Source organism: Filicampus tigris, chromosome 9, assembly GCF_054856515.1.
Source record: "Filicampus tigris isolate MCC_2025a chromosome 9, RoL_Ftig_1.0, whole genome shotgun sequence".
Classification (NCBI taxonomy): domain Eukaryota; kingdom Metazoa; phylum Chordata; class Actinopteri; order Syngnathiformes; family Syngnathidae; genus Filicampus; species Filicampus tigris.
In genome coordinates this window covers 2,879,992-2,899,828 of record NC_141225.1, presented here as the reverse complement: position 1 = coordinate 2,899,828, position 19,837 = coordinate 2,879,992, and the positions used below count along the sequence as shown (strand labels likewise).

Here is a 19,837-nt window from a genome sequence, read left to right as displayed (position 1 = left end):
TGTATGGGGTTCTAAATTTCCCCAGTCCTCTGAAGACTGTGGAATAACACTTTATGACATCTTCTCCCACTTGAACTGTGTGTATTCGCTTCACAAGAGTCGAAGCTTTAATGGCTGGAAGCCCCAACAGTGGTTTTGACAAATTGTTCACCACATAGGTGTCTTGTTCAGTATGCTTGTCTTTCACCTTCAGTTTTCTTCTAAAGATCCCTTTTACCTCCAAGGGCCGCCTGCCCGGGCCATACAGTGGAATTTTAGGAGGTTTCAAAGTCCCATGTTTGTCTGATGTGTAGTGGTGAAACGGGATAGCTGTGACTCCTGCACCAATGTGTAATTTAAACTCTCGTGTCTCTCCATTTAATTCCAGATGTACTATCCATTCATTTTCAACACTGTTCATGTCGATAATCATCTCTCCAAGAAAGGTGAGGTCAGAGTCACCCTCTGTAGAATCATCTGTGATGTCATGGATGCCGCCAGCTGACCGGCATTTCCGAGCAAAATGTCCTTTCCTTTTACATTTGTGGCATTCTGCATCTTTAGCGAGGCAGTCTTTCCACTTGTGGTTTATTGTATTTCCACATCTTCCGCAGCATGTGGCTTTGTCCGTATTTCCTCGTTTAATATGTGTGATGTTCTTGTGTCCTCCTTTTGGAACATACTAGGTTTTGGGCCTTGCCGACATAACCTCTACGTTTTCAGACTGCCTCTCATTCATATTGCCACGCAGTACCGGTTGCTGCCTCTTTATTTCTTCACTGTGGCGTACTCTGGTTATTGTCTTTTCCAATGTGAGGTCAGGATCCATCTGTAATGACTCAGACAACTTTGTATCTTGCAGACCCACAACAATCCTGTCTCTAATAAGCTCCTCTCTTAGTGCTCCAAATGCACAGTGTTCCGCGAGGCTATGCACAGCAGTGATGAACGGTTCCACACTTTCTTTTGGTTCTTGATTTCGTCTATTAAATCGTGCACGCTCAAAAATGAAATTTTCTTGCTCACGCAATGGTTCTCAAAAGCTTGTTTCACATCTGTATATTTCTTTTTCTGATCACTGCTTAAGGGCAGAACACTCAGTATATCTTCGGCTTCGTCCCGTAGAGTATACATCAGTGTGTTAACTTGATACTCTTCGGACTGTTTATCCAGACTTGATGCTATACTGAAACGTTCAAAACGTCGAATCCACTTTGGCCATTCATTTGCATTGCTGAAGTCAAAGTTACCAGGTGGAGCTAATTGGACACTGCTCGCTAGTGCTGGAGGGTTGCCTTGCATTTTTTTTCTCTGTATTATTGTTTAAACTGCTCCTTGGTTTGTTTTCTTCTTTTGGGTTTTGCCTGCTGCCTGGTCGCCTGTTTACGTCACCCCGACGCGACTTCGGCTGAGTCCACTCTCCTCTCGGCCTTCTCGACAGCCGTTAGCGAGCCGTTGTTAGCCTCAAGCGCTAATGTAGTCTCCCGCTCGTCTGGTCCGGATAATTCACTTCTTAGAGGCGTATTACTCCCGCGACTATAACGGTTTCATTCTGTCACCATGTTATGTAAGTGTGTGTCGGGAAATAACGAGAACGAGAGAGAGATTGACTTGCCTCGAAACTTTACTAGACTCCTCTCTAACCAGCACATTTGAACACTCCCGCCGACGGGGACCTCCCTCTAACCAGCCATACCATTGGCTGAGACATCAACATCGATGCACGTAATAGGTTAGATTACCCTTTACACAACAAAGTGAAGAAATAAAAGTGGGTTTGAATTTAAAATGAAAATTTATAAAAGGAAAAAAATATTTAAAATTGTCTAGAGGACCTTAAAGCAGAAGTCAACCCAAACATGTTTTTTTCAAGCATATGTTCCCCGCAGGCCTACTAATTGAAACACGGCATTGTGATTAATTTTGTGTTTGTGGAATATAAATTAAGCAGCAAAATGCATACGATTCGTGACTCAAATCCGTGATCTGATCCAAACTGTGAGTTTTTTTATCCTGACCAAACCTAGAAAACAGGCGAGCCGTGACGTTTGCAATGCAAGCCCAAGGGCAGTTTGATGTCACTTTCATTGGTTGATGCTTACTCCTGGCACAACATCCCCATCACTTCCTCCTCAGCTCACAGTAAATGTCAAGTCATGCTCTGGGAGCAGTAGTGTTAGCATGGAGTGCTACCAGCTGATCCCAACTGTAAACAAGAGCCATGGCTCCGAGCCAGTCCAAATTTGCATACATATTTAAACATTAGTAGAATTACACTGAAATTTAAAAATAAAAATAAACATGTAAAAAAAAGACAAGAAAAGCTTGACGGTCTCACAACGCCTTTGGTCAAAAAGCACATTTAAATGTCATTAAAAAATATGCGGAGATTTAAACATAATCCGAAAATGTAAAGCACGTGGCACAAGTACAGTTCTTACTGTGGCAGTTCATTTAAAGTGACAGGCTGGGCAAGGATAGCTTCAGGGAAGCTTCAAAGAGGTCAAAGGTAACTGAAAGAGACCCACAGCTCAGGTGGGAGATTCTATGAGTCGGGCATTCCACAAATCAGGCCTTTGTGGAAGAGTGGCAAGAAGAAAGCCATCGTGGGGAAAAGAAAGAGTGCCATTTACCATTATAGAAAACAGGGCAGAACATGTTTGAGTCAAATGACAACAAAAAGTGTTTGGCTAAAATATTTTTCCGGAAAAAGAACACCACATGACACCCTAAACCAACCTTTTTGAAACGGATTTGGATACTGATTAAAGCAAAGGGCTACCAGTTTGATAGACACTTGTGAAATAACAAATTTGCTCAAATTACCCTCTACAATATTCCTCGGAAAACACAATGTCACATCACTGGTGAGCTATTCTTAGAAGGGAAGGGAAGCAACATTTCTTCATAATGGAGAGGAGAGCTCATCCCAGTGTGTGGTCAGCAGGATGGAACTAATTACAAGGCAATCTTGGGTGAAAAACCCATTGGAGTACGCCAGACTCGGGTGGAGGAGGTTCACCTTCAAGTGGGAAAAACAACCTTAAACATATAGCCAGTGCTGCAATGTCCCTAATGGTTTTAGATGAGTGCATACTGTATTCATAATGGCCCAGTTCAAGTCCAGACTTACACCCAATTGAGAATCGGTGACAACACTTAAAAATGTCTATTCATAGACATTCTCAATCCATTCTGACTGACAGAGCTTCAGCTATTTTGCAACGTAAAATGTGCAAAAATGTCTTGAGGTGTGTGGGCTTTGTAACAGTCAGTTATTGTAGTCCGGTGTCTCGCCATACGTTGTCGCCTCTTTGGTTTATTATGTCAGTTAGTCACTTCTTTTTCCCTAAACTTCAGTGCAGCTTTTGTCATGGACTTGGTCGGGTGTACCTGACCGCTATGTTCTTCGTAGTAGCGCTCGGTATGCTGGGGAAGTATTGTTTTGTTGCTAATTAAACAACGGCTTGTGGAATATCAAGAAGTCTTTGCGTGCCAAACTTTTCAGATTTGTATTTTTAAAACTATTTGAAAACAATGTCAATTTTGTTTCACTTTCACTCATTTATAGTTTGTGCTCTTTTGTGTTGGTCTATCAACATAAAATTCAAATGAAAAAAAAACCTTTGTGGTTGTAATGTGACAAAATATGGATGATTTCAAGAGGTACAGTTGTAATGTACTTTGCAAGCCACTATGGTAACTACTGTATGTACAGCAGGTTTTGGTGAGGTAGACAAAGAATGAAAGAGTCAGTTGACATTTTGTTTTAAGATCACACTCAAGACAGACACCTTATAAAACACATTATCTAGTCAGCTGGGAAGTGGGCGGTACTGCTTGAGGGCACGAAATGCTGTTGGCCAAAGAAATATGGCTGTTTCTTGCAAATTCGTTTTTTGAAGTGAGCTTGTAGAACATGCATGTTTTTGTTCATTTTGTTTTGTGTATGTAAAAAAATCTATGAATACTACAATGCAGGGGTGGAGCCATGGGTGGGCCTGGGTGTGCACAGGTCCAACCAGATTGACAGTCTGCCCACCCAGTGGGTTCATGAATAAATATGTACTTTTAAATTTGTAGTAAATGATTATTAAATTATTTTTTAATATGTGTTTTTTATTGTATTGATTATTAAGAATTAATATTATTAATTCTTAATAATCAATACAATAAAAAACAATTATATAATGAAGAATTAATATTATTAATTCTTAATTAATATTAATTCTCAATAGTAATAATGATTATTAGGGAAAGTATTCAGACCCCTTGACATTTTTCACTTTCTGTGTCATTGCAGCCATTTGCCAAAATAAAAAAAAGTTCATTTTATTTCTCGTTAATGTACACTCATCACCCCATCTTGGCAGAAAAAAATCAGAAATGTAGACATTTTTGCAAATGTATGAAAAAAGAAAAAATTAAGTATCTTATGGTCATAAGTATTCAGACCTTGACGCATTTTATTCAGTAGAAGCACCCTTTTGAGCTAGTACAACCATGAGTCTTCTTGGGAATGCTGCAACAAGTTTTTCACACCTGGATTTGGGGATCCTCTGCCATTCTTCCTTGCAGGTCCTCTCCACATCTGTCAGGTTGGATGGTGAACGTTGGTGGACAGCCATTTTCAGGTGTCTCCAGAGATGCTCAGTCGGGTTTAGGTCAGGGCCCTGGCTGGGGCAATCAAGAACGGTCACAGAGTTGTTCTGAAGCCACTCATTTGTTATTTTAGCTGTGTGCTTCAGGTCCTTGTCCTGTTGAAAGGTGAACCTTTGGCCCAGTCCGAGTTCCTGAGCACTCTGGAAGAGGTTTTCTTCCAGGATATCTCTGTACTTGGCCACATTCATCTTTCCTTCAATTGCAACTAGTCGTCCAGTCCCTGCAGCTGAAAAACACCCCCACAACATGATGCTCAACCAAAAAGTTCAATCTTGGTCTCACTAGACCAGAGAATCTTATTTCTCATAGTCTGGGAGTCCTTCATGTGTATTTTTGGAAAACTCTACTCCGTCAGGCCGCTCTACTATAAAGCCCCGACTGGTGCAGGGCTCCAGTGATAGTTGACTGTGTAACTTTCTCCCATCTCCCTACTGCATCTCTGGAACTCAGCTACAGTGATCTTTAGGTTCTTCTTTACCTCTCTCACCAAGGCTCTTCTCCCACGATTGCTCAGTTTGGCTGGAAGGCAAGGCAAGGAAGAGTTGTGATCTTGCCAAACGTCTTCCATTTGAGGATTATGGAGGCCACTGTGCTGTTTGGAACCTTGAGTGCTGCAGAAATTCTTTTGTAACCATGGCCAGATCTGTGCCTTGCCACACTTCTGTCTCTGATCTCCTTGGGCAGTTCCTTCGACCTCATGATTCTCATTTGCTCTGACATGGACAGTGAGCTTTAAGGTCTTCTATAGACAGGTGTGTGCCTTTTCTAATTAAGTCCAATCGGTTTAATTAAACAGAGCTGGACTCGAATAATGGAGCATAACCATTTCAAGGAGGATCAGAACAAATGTACAGCATGTGAGTTAAATATGAAGGGGTTTTGCACTTATTTATGATTAAAACTTTAATTTAATCGAAAGACTATAACTAAAACTAAATTGAAATATCTTATCAAAATTAACACTGCAGGGAAAGGGAAGTTACAGACTTGCCGCGTCGTGAGACTGCACAACATCAAATTAAATTCTGACACATTTTAAAGTTAAAAGATAGTTTGATCGCAGATTGCAGAAATTAAAAACTTCGTATAGACAACACAAACAACTAACTGCAAATAACTGCATTGGGTATGTGCCCATTCACCCATTTCTTCTGTAAAGGAGAAAGGACCAGCTAGCTATGACCATACAAGTGTGTCAACTTCAGCTATATCTGCTCCTGCGTTCAATATCATACACAAATATTACACCTTTTGATGGACCTATTCCTTTGTATTTCACAGATAATTTTTTTAGCCCTCTAACTACCGTATGTGAATAAAGAAATATTTATAATGCAAGATGAATATAATGTATTTTGTTTTAAATTAGTAATTGATTTTACACATAATTTGGAACCAAACTAAAATTGAATAGCCACTTGGGAGCCGAAAGAGCCGGTTCATTTTGGGCAGCCAAGCCTTATAGAGACTGTTCTCGAAAAAGAGTCGACATCACGAGTGCCTCTCTCTGTGGTAACAATTTATCGTATCTGCATAATTCATGAGGACAGCATGTAAGCTACTAATGATGAAAGCCTTGCCAGTTGCCCTGCTGTGTTTTTACTCAAGCACACACAACCACATATGAACATACACCACATGCTTGATTGTCTGTGTGTGTGATGGTCCTCTCACACTCCCACTTATACAAGGCCATGAGTGTAGCAAAATTATAGGTCGTGGGTGAGTCACCCTACCAATCAAATCTATTGAGACTCTGATACTCATCAGCGCTTTGAGGCCACAGGACAATTAGCATCTCAAATTCTCAGGCTTTTAGAGAAATTTGGAACACTTCTTCCAATAGGTCTCCATAGACAATGAGAAAGCTGGAGGTGGCGCAAATACATACGGCCATCGTGTTGACCAATCACGGCTCACCTGTATTCTGAAGCTGAGCCCTGATTGGTTATTATGGGCTATCACTTATATAACTCAAGGATACTTTGACATGGTCACCATGGCCGGGGATCAAACCCACAACCTCCAGGTTAGGAAACAACCACTCTACCAATGAGCCATGCCACCCCACATCTGAGCCCTGAGCATCTGTGATGTTATTTTCAGTTGACAGCAAGTGGCAAAATGGCCACCCCCTGACATGGACAAAAAAACGGGTGGATTTTACTTCTTAATTCATATTTCACAAACTCAATATTAATATAGGCAGCCCCTAAAATGACATGGAAGTAAAACTAAAAAAACAACTTGGCATTCCCTCTCAAAAAACTTTGCGTTCCCTTGCCATTTTGCGAGACAGTTCAAAATTTTTTTTAAAATGCTTGTTTGAAAAAAAAGCATTCACTTGGAAAAAAAACCCTTTGCATTATCTCGCAATCTTTGCGAGGGAACGCAAACTTTGCAAGGGAACGCAAATCTTTGCGAGGAAATGCAAAGTTTGTTGTGAGGAACGCTGCGGGTTTTGTTTTTTTTACTTCCATGTCATCTTAGGGGCTCCGTATTAATCAGAATATCGTGTTTAATTAGTAGGCCTGCACAGAACATATGCTGGAAAAAAAGACGTTTGGGTTGACATTCGCTTTGATGATATGGATCAAAACATATAGCAAAATAGTAGCACAGATGACATGGTCATGACTTGGGTTGCACGGTATACCGGTACCAGTATTTAAAACGGTACTATACCAGCATTTAAAAACAAATGGTACTTTTATTTCATTTTATTGAATGTGATTGAATTGGTAAATTGGAGCCTGTCTCTTTAAGCGAAGCGCGGCCAGCGAGTGGACGTAGTTGCCCACGCGCCTCCGCCTCCTTACATGCTCACAGGGTGAGAGAGAAAGTGAAGTCGTGCAGACAAAGCAGGTGGAAGACAACGAGGAACAGAGATAGCAGCTGCAGAAAAGCGCATACTCGCTGATAAAATGGGGAAACCGAATGACAAAGGACACTGAACACAGAAGCACCGCAGTGCAAGCGGTGCTACAAAGTCTGCCTCGCGAAGGGAGGCAACATGACAAATTTGTCCAAACATTTGAAGGACAACCAAGCGGAATTGTTCCGCTACTTCTGTCAAGAACGACAGGTGATACTGTTGTTCATCAGTTCACTACATTGTAATGTCAATGAAATTAGTATAAAGCTCCTCCCAGCCCAGTCGTAAACTTTCAGTAGCCGACATACAGAGCTAAGACATCTTCAGGGGGTGAAATTAAGCTGTTTTATTCACCAAATGTGAGTGATTTTTGTATTGTTTAGTAATTTATGAAGACCAGTGGTCTAAAAAAAAAAAAGTAAAGTCCATCATATCTTTCTCGTGTAGAAGCTTTTAATAAAATATTGTGAAGAGACACAATGTGATGGCTTTGATTGAAAATCAATTTAGACAGACCAACATATGAAAAAGTAATTCTAACAAATGACAATTTTATATTACTGTATTGTCTGGTAAAAAACAGTTTGTCTAAGTAGAAATTACTTCTGTCTAAGTAGAAATTACTAGACAAACTGAAAATGACATCACAGAGGCTCAGATAACGACCAATCATGGCTCAGCTTCAGAAAACAGGTGATTGGTCGTTGCCTGAACTCTGAATAACTGTGTGTCATTTTCAGTCGACAGAAGTGACAAAATGGCCGCCCCTAGAGATGGATAAAAACGGGTGGATTAACCATATTCCACATCCGTAATATTAATCAGAAGGCCTTGTTTCAACTAGTGGTCCTGCATCGCAAATATTCTTGAAAAAAAATGTTTGGGTTGACTTCCTCTTTAAAACTAGAGCCACAATTTTTAAACTGTTACTATGGCCGCACATAAAAAAAAAACAGCATATGAGCTAGCTTTGCTGTGTATTTGTCATGGTTTTGCTGTTTTGTTTTTGTTGTTTGTTTTTTTAGTGGGGCTGCCATTACATTCAACACAGTGTTAAAACGCTTTGTTGAACTTCATTTTTTTTCAATTAATTTTTTTTTATTATAGTCCGATTTTTTTTCACCTCCCATTTTGAAAGTGAACTTGTTAGGCAAGACTCCTCAAGGTTTTTTTCCCTCGATCTCATGTGCGTCAACGTGCATGTGTGAACTGCAGGTAGCTGGTACCTCGCTTGCCGAATATACTCTGTTCAATCTCGGCATTCGGACAAGCCTTTTATCAGACAGGCAACAGCGTGCCCATATTTGTGGGCTGACGTAGCGGCCGACCAGGAAGTAAAAAGTAAGGCTTTAACTACTAGTTTAAAAAAAAAAAAATTGTATTTCATTGTTACATCGGTCGACTTGCACAAATCTGAAAATTTCCCTATTATTTTTGATATTTGTTTTCTTGTTTTACTTCAATACTTTAGGCTTGCCATATCGTAGTGGTTTCTTGTATGTTCCACTAGTTGTAGTCAATAAACATTGTCCATATATAGAAGTGAAGCGTGAATTGTGTGTGTTTGGGTCAAGGTATTAACCTCTATTTTATTCCAAGAGCTCACAATTTATTCGATTGTAGCGCCTTCACATTTTATGACTGATTTATTGAGGTTTTTCGACAAATTCCCCTCCAAACCTAAAACCTTGACGTGGTGCCGCTAAAGGCGGGCAGGAGTAATGCAGGCCTTGCTCCCGGCCGCTACAATACAATACATCCATCCATCCATCCATTATCGATACCGCTTCTCCTCACAAGGGTCGCGGGGCGTGCTGGAGCCTATCCCAGCTGTCTTCGGGCAGTAGGCGGGGGACACCCTGAATTGGTTGCCAGCCAATCACAGGGCACACAGAGACAAACAAACATCCGCACTCACAATCACACCTAGGGGCAATTTAGAGAGTCCAATCAACCATGCATGTTTTTGGAATGTGTGAGGAAACCGGAGTACCCGGAGAAAACCCACGCAGGCACGGGGAGAACATGCAAACTCCACACAGGGAGGCCGGGGCCAAGATCAAATCCACGACCTCTGAACTGTGAGGCGGACGTGCTAACCAGTCGACCACCGTGCCGCCCCAATACAATACAATACAATACGATACAATTTTATTTATATAGGGCGTTTCGTAACAGCTAGAGCTGTAACAAAGCACTTTACAAACAATACAATAAATAAAAAAAACAACAAAAGGCTGTGATACACGTATTAATAAATATAGATATAAATAAATAATATATATTATATAAATAAATAAAGCCAATACTTTAGCAATTTACACTCTTACGAGTGACCCCCGTGTAATCTTAAATTATCTCTGTGAATTGAGGTTTTCGTATACATAATTTTTATTGTGTGGAGAAATTATTAAATATTTTGGCTTGTCTGTACTCCATTCTGAGTCCTCAGCATGGGATATTTTAGTGCTTGCCACTGCCTTGCCCGCATATGTAAGCCTTGTTATCAGATAGCAGCTCTTTCCCTGATGAGCACTCTTTCAATCCTTTCTTGGTCTGTCGATGTGTAATCTGGGATTACCCAACCATTTGTCGTTATGTCACCAACAGCATGAGCGGGAGAAAGCACACCCTAGCAATCACGTTTTACTGGATAATTCTGCTGTGTACATTCTTTATTAATGCACAATGCTACTATTGGAGGTACAAGCTATGTTTTTTGTTGCAATTGAAAAGGAGAAGTGGGTGGTGTTTATCATCAAAATAAAAAATGCTTTAACTGTGTAATTAATTACTGATATTAATGTGTTAATGTAATGTATTAATTTTATGTAATCATTAATCGAAAAGGGAGGGCTGGAATTGTCAGGTGTGATTTTGATTTGCAGGACCAGAGGTGGGTAGCAACGTGCTACATTTACTCTGTTAGATTTCCACAAGTACCTTTTGGGATAAATTGTATTTACCAGAGTAGTATTGATGCAACATGCATTTTTCAAGAGGAAACAGTACTTCTACTCCATTATATTGAGCTGCATTCCATTTGCTACTTTTATTCATATGTACCGGTACTTATAAATTTTTTGCTCAGGCAATATATTTTTTTTCTTTCTATTTTTTTGTCGTGTCTACGGATTTCGCGACGGACACCATATGCATATGGCACAGCTTGCCAACTGTTCAGTAACATATAATAAACTGTAACAAAATAACAATTAAAGATCTACAAATTTAAACACAGAACACAGAATTGCAGTTGAGATCATCTGCATTTGCAAAAATACAACACAAAATGCGGGTAAAAAGGTAAATGTCTGAGACATTAATATCAATAGGAGCTCACAATAAAGGTTGAAATTAGTCAGTGTCATCATATCTTGAGGTAGATGCACTTTAACAATAGTCACACTCACACAGTAGAACCTTGTCAAATCTCAGGTCAACACGTAGAGCATGAAGTGCAGTAACAATTTACTACAGCAAACAAAGAGCAATCCAAACAAAGCCAGGCCACTACAACTACTGCAATTCAAATTAATTTCAAATTAAACAGCCACAGGATAAAACGAAAATAAAACAAGAAGTATACTGTAACTACAATAAATTCAGCTGTAAACAAACGTGTCCACCATAGCAGCACGAGGCACTTCCAGAAAAGGAAAGCACCGATGAAACACTTTAGGTTATGTCCATTACAGCTCAAGTCTTTTAGTTTTCTCCATAACAGCAACAGCAGCCACAACGTTCACAGAAAGCTTTATCTGACTCGTCTTTCACTGGCTTCACCCACAGACAATGAGTTCCCAGACCTTGTTGTAACTGTATTTCATTTTCTTTGCAGTCTTCTTACTTTCCTTAGAGCCCTCCATTTTCATTAATTCAGCACAAATTTCTGGAATGCGTCGCTAAAATGCTTGTTTTTGGTAGGTGTATCTTTAAAAACAACTATTGCCTGCATGTGCGCCCGGCAGTTTGATTGACAGCATACGCCTGCCTCTCACAGTCCCGCACACAGACAGTCACACCCGCCCAAACTCCAACCCCGCCCCACCACACACACACACACACACACACACACACGCACACACACTGAGCCCGAGACCCGCCCCCATAATAGTCTCCACTGTGTGTCGTCTGCTCTCATCACACAGGCGTTTAATAAAAACAAGATTTTAGACGCACGTTTGAAAATTGCTGCCTGCCGATCAGACATGCGGGACATCGAGTCAATTTGCGGGACGCATTAAAAATCATTAAAATGCGGAACAGTCCCGCGCAAATCGGGACATCTGGTCACCCTATCCATTGCACAAATCAGACCCAGGCAGTCACATGACTGCATGCAGTCTTTGGGGCCCGTCAACGTCATTTCTGTGAAGAATGGCCGATGAGGTTGAGAATAGACCGGCATGTGACGGTCATGTAAAATCCAGCTTCTTTCACCTTAGACAGCCGGCTAAAGTAAAGCCGCTCCTTTCCCATCAGCACTTGGAAACAGTCATCCATGCCTTTGTTACATCTCGGCTAGATTACTGTAGTGCACTTTATTTTGGAGTCAGCCAGTCCTCTCTCAAACGTCTCCTGTTGGTCCAAAATGCTGCTGCCCGCCTGCTATCTGGAGCTCGCAAGATGGAGCACATTACACCGATTCTGGCTGCGCTTCACTGGCTCCCTGTGCATTTTAGGGTTCAATTTAAGATTCTCCTGTTTGTCTATAAATCATTAAATGGCCTCTCTCTGAGCGTCTCCACTCCCACGCACCTTCCCGCAACCTCAGGTCTGCGGACCAGGCGCTGCTCAAGGTGCCGAGGACCAAGCGGAGCCTCAGAGGGCGTCGAGCCTTTTCGGCTGCTGGTCCTTCCCTTTGGAATGACCTCACATTGGTTGTTAGGCAAGCCCCCACTCTGTCCATTTTTAAGACACATTTCTATTCGCTGGCTTTTGATACGACCTGAGACCTGTATATAGTGTTTTATGTTAGTTTATTGATTCCACTTGTTGTATTGTGGCCTTTTTATTGTATTGTATTGTATGTAAAGTGCTTTGTTACAGCTCTAGCTGTTATGAAATGCGCTATATAAGTACAATTGTATTGTATTGTATTGTATAGTTCAAGTTACATTTGATGCTTGCGCATAGATATTTTAGTGATAGTTATTTTTATTTTTTTGAAAATCCAAAGTTACTCACCAGTTACTCAGTACTTTTTTCACTGAATATTTATTTACTGTCACTCAAGTTATCATTTGGAGGACTACTTTTTACTTTTACTTTAGTCCCATTATTGTAAGTGTTGAGTATATGCATGTAGGTATGTATGTATGTATTTTTTTATGTATTTATTTATTATTAATTCATTTATGTTTGTTGGAATCATTATTAAGTTAATATTATTTCAAGTTGAAACACTCTACACATTTACCTGACCATTTTACCAATTTTTTTTTTTTTTTTTCAGTACCCTTTTTCTTTTCCCTGAAGTTTAGAATGCCATCTGAAAATTTGGATTTGTGATTTGTGTGATACTGGAGCCTGAGGATGCACGGGGCTAGTCAAAGTTATCTGAAATTGGCTTCACAATGTGATACCACCTCCACCTCTGTTGCAGCTTCCATGCTGACTGGAGCAATTATTGCAAAAAAGATAGCAGCAGATGAACGTTGTAGAGCCATGATATCTTGTTTTTCAAATAACCAAATGGCAGCTGTAGGGCCATTCTTTTCTTGTACAGATGATTAACCACCTACTCACCATAGTTCAGTTTCACACTCTAGTATTTTGTTTTGGACAGGAAACCCTGATTTGGTAATTATTCATTGCAGCACAACCCAATCCAACTCATGCATAATAATAATACATTGAATTAGTATAGCACCTCTCAAGAAGCCCAAGGACACTTTACAAAGGCTCACATACATGGACAAAGTGTATGTGTGTGTGTGTGTGTGTGTGTGTGTCGGGGGGTGGGGGGGGGTAGATGAGTGTAACTGGTGGTTTTATGGAGACTGTGTGCTGAACCTGGTGAACAAGTGGTGCTTGAGATATTGTTTGAGGGTGGGGGCTGCAGCACTGAAGGCTCTGTCTCCATAGGTTTGGAATTTAGTTTTGGGTGTAAAGTAAAATATCTGCTTTCTCAATAGCACTTTGAAACAGTAATTCGTGCCTTCGTCACATCTCGATTGGATTACTGTAATGCACTTTATTTTGGAGTCACCCAATCCTCCATCAAACATCTCCAGTTGGTTCAAAATGCTGCTATTCGCCTTTTGACCTGTACTCGTAAGAGGGAGCACATAACTCTTACTCTGGCATCCCTTCATTGGCTCCGTGTACATTTTAGAGGTCTTCATAACCCCTTAAACTTATGCCCCATTTTACCTCTCTGAGCTCCTCTACCCATGGTCTGCGGACCAGGCGCTATTAGAGGTACTGAGGACTAAGTGAAGGCTCAGAGGAGATTAAGCCCTTTCCGTTGCGGGTCTCTCTTTGGAATGACCTCTCGATAAATGTTAGGCAAGCCCCCTCACTTCCCATCTTTAAAACTCATCTTAAAACTCATTTTTATTCTTCGGAGCTTGACTCAACTTGGTTTTGGTTTAACTGTTTTTGTGCTTGAACTGTCTTCATTGTCAATTTGCTTTATTGTGTGTTATTGTATGACTTACTTTTGCTCCATGTACAGCAATTTGTATACAGCGGTGGTTGTCTTAAAGTGCTTTATAAATACAGCTGAGTTGAGATGAGCTCAGTTGAGTTTAAAAAAATAACGTTAAGAACTAACATAAAGCAAAAGATTCTCTCTGTCAAAGGTGTTAATTTATGGAAAAATTCTGAAAATGAATTGAAAAGGTGTGAAAGGAGATAAAAAAAATATTATATAGAAAATTCTAAAAATTTCTAAATCTAAAGTGTTGAAAATGGCTTGCTCTCAAACGATGCCGTGGAAATGGTTGAATACATATGCCTTATTTTGGGGTCCCCTGAAATGCGTATGTAATATTTGTAATGTGAATGAAGTTATGCAGCCAATGTTATTTAACATTTAGGAGTAGTTACATTTATTTTACATTACATTTGGTTACATTTAGTTACATTTATACTGTCTTACAGCTAGTTGCATGGCCTTTTGAGGTTCTCAAGAGGATGATATGGCCCTTGGTGAAAATGAGTTTTACTCCGCTTCGATGTATTTTCCCTGCCTTTCATCCGCAGAGAAGTATCTCCTCTCTGGAGTGGCAGTTTTGACAGATTTGACATGTCACAACAGATGGCTCTTAACATGCACTACTAGAGTGGATCATGATCTTCAGAAAATACTTCATGGCTGCTGAGTGGCCCAGGGGATGATTTCCGAGGCAACAAAATGACTACAAGCACTCAAGTGTTAAAATAATGAGTTTAGGAAACGTCTGACACAAAGAATAAGAATACTACAGAATAAGATCCATCGCTATGTCTCCTTGTCTTCTCTCTGCATGTGAGAGAGCCCCTATCTAGCCTATCTGTTTTACATGTTTCCCTCCTCCAATACACCTGATTCAAATGATCAGGAATCGTTATCAGGCTTCGGCAAAGTTTGCTTTAATTTAATGTCAATAAAATCGTATGTATATTATATTGTCGCTGTCCTGTGAAAAACACTTATCTACAATTTTGGAAACTTTTAAAATTTTCACATTAATGCGATGGCTGTAACGCGGAAACACCATTCATGTAAAAATAAGAAAATGAAAAAAAATGGAGATATTTGTTTTTCACATGACAGCGACAATGTATTAAATATTGTGCCGATTGAATTTATATTTGCACATTTTGAAGTTGACATGAGTAGAGCCGTGCCCATGAATTTTAGTGACCATTGGTTACCGCTTTCTGACACTAGGTGACAACAAAAAAAGCAAGCCAGGATCACAATATCACAATACTGTACTTGCCTCCTTCCTTCAATGGCAGAGTCATGCTGAGGTGCAACAAACAATCCCCGCTCAACTTGTGCTGAAGGCGTCACAAAAACGAACCGTAAATCACTCCTGAGTGTTAATTTGTATTACTGATCTACAGTATTGTACGGTATATACACGTTTAAACCACACTTGTGTGGCAGAATTGTCTTGTCATGGTGAACGCTTACCAAACTACGCATATTTACTAAGTTTATACCTGTAGTAGATGAACTGTCATTCATATCCTATTATGCATCATAGATCAAATAGATAATAGACAAAGAATGGTTGTTGAAAAATACATTAGAAAAGGATCTTGAAAAAAAATTTCACGTTAAACTGCAATTGCAAAATTGAGGGAAAAAAATAGAAATGATTTGTTGCGATTATTTTCCATAATCGTTCAATCCTAGTGCCAACGTGTGTGGACGGCCCTTTTGCGCTGACATTAACTATTCGTTAGAGACACTCACCTTATATACAATGTAAATAACACACACACTGTACATTTTTTAAATTTATTTTACAAAAATGAATTGATTTTCAGACTTTTTTCACCACATCATTCACAAAAGCAATCGCTAATAGATTTGTGACTTTCCCCCGAGGAATACAACTAATTTTCAATTTACAGCAGCGCATTTTGCATTGCCAATGATGGTTAGCACGAGAACAAGTACAACAGAGATTGTGCGTAAAATGTTCGTAAAAGGGACATTCGTAACTAGGGTTGCCAACTCCCTGAAAAATAAATAAGGGACACCTCAACTAGGGATGGGCGTATCGATACCAAAATATCAATATTCTGATCCAGAGGCCTCAATTTTAAGTATTGATCCTCAAGATAAAGTAGTGACATTTGCAATAAATTCACATATAAAATATAATTATTCATCTATAATTTAGAAGGTTGTATTGTTATCCAATCAGAATTTCCACTGTGTTGCCAAGGGCAACGAGCTTTCTGTTTTCTTTGACTACTGAGACAGACATGTCATAGCATGTTAAAGCTCACCTTTAATCAGTTCAGCAGAACATTTTCACATATTTGTCCACTTACTCTTCATAAAAGAGAAAAATAATGTAAACGTTTTTTTTAACCTTTTTTTTCTTATTATATTTATAGTTAAAGCGTAGTATATCGACTGCCTGTATAGTAAAAATTATGCATATCTGTTTGAACTTGTAATAAATGTAAGGCTGTGTGTGTATTCTTTATCTATTATTCATCAATGTATTTCTTTTATGTATTATTAATCCATTTAACGTACTTGTCAATCAATTGTACTTGTTTATTCCACCCCAAAATTATTATATGTTGTTTGTCCATACAATGCTGACATTCATTGCACATTCCCATATTAACCTTGATCGGAGGGTTAAAAAAACCAAATAATCCTTTGCATATCATAGCTATCTCTGGCGTTGCCTGGTGGACAACAAATTTGTCATGCTGCTTTGTTGACTTCCGCTATCTATTTTGGCAAGCGACATTACCTCGACCAACAAGATAAGCGGATTCTGTATCCTGATATGCACGAATGTGCTGTCAGCTCATTGGTCACAGAGAGATGATGTGTGAGCCTCCACTGCACACTCAAAGTGTGCGGGGTCCTGCCAGAAGGTGTCACGAGTGGCTGAGCTTGGCCGCTGGTTTTGCGGCGATTCAAAATGAGAATTGCAGTTGCACGATATGGCAATGTCACAAATTAGCAGAGCTGGGCACTTGACCATTTTTTGCCCGTCTGGCCGCGACCCTCCACCCTTGACTTGGGTACCCTTCCGGCCGCGACCTGAGTTGAGCTGAGTGGTGCGTTCGCCTCCGTGTGGGAAACTCATCACAACATGTGAGACAGCAACTCAAGTGTGTTTGTATTTTTTTATGTCACGACTCAAGACGCCGATTCAACATGCGTAAACGCCCACCAGACGCTTTTTGACGGGTTACGACGCTACGACGGTGGTCACTACACCAATCAGACGGCGCAATCAGAAGCCACGACGCTTCAAGACATCCGACGTCGGATTGGTGTATCTAGGCCTTTAGAAAATTAACTGAAATTTAAATAGATAGTTACTTGAAGTTAACACAGTTTTAAATTGATTTGTTATCAGCCATCAGATTTAAAAAAAAATCCCGATAATTCTACAATTTGACGTCAAATTGCCGAATATCGGCCGGGCCGTTAATCACTTATCCCTAAATGTCATATGTAAACATTTTCACAAAGCGGCGCGCACATTTTCAGGTCCATTCAACAATGAATTAAAAGATGTTCTCTTCCCATTTGAGTTGTACAGTTGTACATCTGATTATCTGATTGGCCTACATCTGTCGGCCAATCGGATGACAGATGAACAAGTTTGGAAGAGGTTCTGAGGAACGGTTCCACTCGAAAGTGTCATGAAAAAGCGACCACACAGGGAGGAACCAAGCTGTTTCAGGGGAGAACTGGTGCAATGGAAAAGGGCCTATTGGTTTTTACATGGTGATAGTGGAGAATGCTTCCTTTGGTATTCTCCACGATCGCCCAAGGTAACTTCTATAAGCAGTTGTGTGCAACTAAGAAGTTTATGTGGTTGTGTTTTCTGATAGCTAGAGTCTTGAAGCTTACACAAATAACATAACATTTTAAATACCAGCATGCATGCACTTCCACTGTGAGCACTAGTCAAGACGAATTGTCACCACTGTAGTGCTTCCCATCTGAATGTCACTTAGACAATATTCATATGGATTAAGAGTAGAAGACAGATGGTTCCTCTGTAGCTGTGAACTTTGACCCCCATTAAGGAAGCTGTAATCACAGACTACTTCTTCTGTAGCAGTGGCCATGGCAACAGTTACCAGGGCTCCGGACGGCAACTGGTCAGTGTGTCGAGTCTCTGAGCAGGGAGTCTTATTGGTCATTTTTCAGGCGAACAATACTGTTTCAGTTCAGGGATCCTAAGTCACTAAAACATACAGTATAACATGCATTCATATTTAATCAAATGCTACTCACCCAGTGATTGAATAACAATGGCAAATAGACCCACCTTATTGGTTCTGATGTTCAAATCAGTAGACATACTGATGCAGTATGGGTTTTAATTCTGATGAACTATAATAGTTTTCTCCTTTTTATGTTTATGTTTGTATTAGATCAATAAGCAGCAGCTGCAGACAGTCAAAGAGCGTTTTCAGGCATTTCTCAGTGGAGAAACACAGATTGTAGCTGACGAGGCCTTCATCAATGCTGTCCAGAGCTACTATGAGGTAAGTATAGAAAGGAAACTGACGTCAACACCAATGTGGATAATTTTCTCTTTGTTTTCAGGCTGTTGTGGATGTGATCGGGCTTATTTTTGTATTTATCCTCTTTAAGTCATTACTTACTATCATTTTAAACGCACATCTATTACCATTGTGTTACCCTGAGCCTATAACTGAAGAAGAAGAAAGGAAATAAAGAAGAGAAATGACATGTTCCTTCACTATTTTATCGTTCATTATGCAAACTTTGCTATCTTTTATGTTCTTTGTATAGGTGGAGGGATACTAGCAAATGAACAAATCCATTGTGTTTTTACTGTGCTTTTGACAAATAAACATCTTCAATCTTAATGTAGAGCACAGTGGGCTAGACACTCCTGGCTCAGGTCTGTGATAGCGGGTGGAGTTTGAATGTTCCACACATATTTGGGATTTCTCTGGGTATTTTGCCTGCCACCCAGATCCTAAGATCTTCCACTGAAGGTAAATTGAAGAGTTTAAATTGCCAACATGATAGGCTATTGACCAGTCCAGCGTTTACCAAATCGAATGAAATTGAAAAATATTATTGCATCAAATATTATTATTTGATTCAATGAGATGACTTTTGCAAACTCATGAAATGAATAAATGAACATTTAATGTTGCTTTTACCTTTAACAGCCATTTACAAAACGGGGGCCATGGGCAAGTTTACAACCCTGGACTTCATAAATGAGAGGCAGACATGTTAACCACCTGCCCACCATGGTGCTGTTTACAATATCGCATTACTCAATTTTTTTTCTAGATTTTTTTTTTCAAATTGCAAGACCAAAGCCAACAAGTCACTCAAAGTATTAGTCTAATAGAAAAAATCGTATGAGAAGGAAATGAAATACTCAGTAATCTACGAGAAAACCATGGCAAATTTTAGAGAGGAGAGGTGGAAAAATTGTGGCTGGTGGAAAGTCAGATATAATTTCTGAATCAATTGTTGTTCTGCTACCCAGAAAATGGTCTTGGGCAGAACGTAATTGACATGTGTTTCCCTTTCATTTCGGCGGATACAGGTACATAAATAATCCTTACTGCTCATTAAATCCATTACAGTATTTGACTGTACAAACAGTCAGTCAAGGG

At 39.8% G+C, this 19,837-nt stretch overlaps 1 protein-coding gene across 7 annotated transcripts in view; it reads left to right on the top strand.

Moving 5' to 3' along the window:
• Nucleotides 1-19,837, top strand: part of cadpsa (Ca2+-dependent activator protein for secretion a) — a 156,404-nt gene that overhangs the window by 9,599 nt on the left and 126,968 nt on the right. For all 7 annotated transcript variants that reach the window (XM_086040117.1, XM_086040116.1, XM_086040113.1 and 4 more), the window contains exon 2: nt 18,605-18,718. In XM_086040117.1, the coding sequence (XP_085896243.1) occupies nt 18,605-18,718 (114 nt within the window). The remainder of the gene's footprint in view (nt 1-18,604; nt 18,719-19,837) is intronic.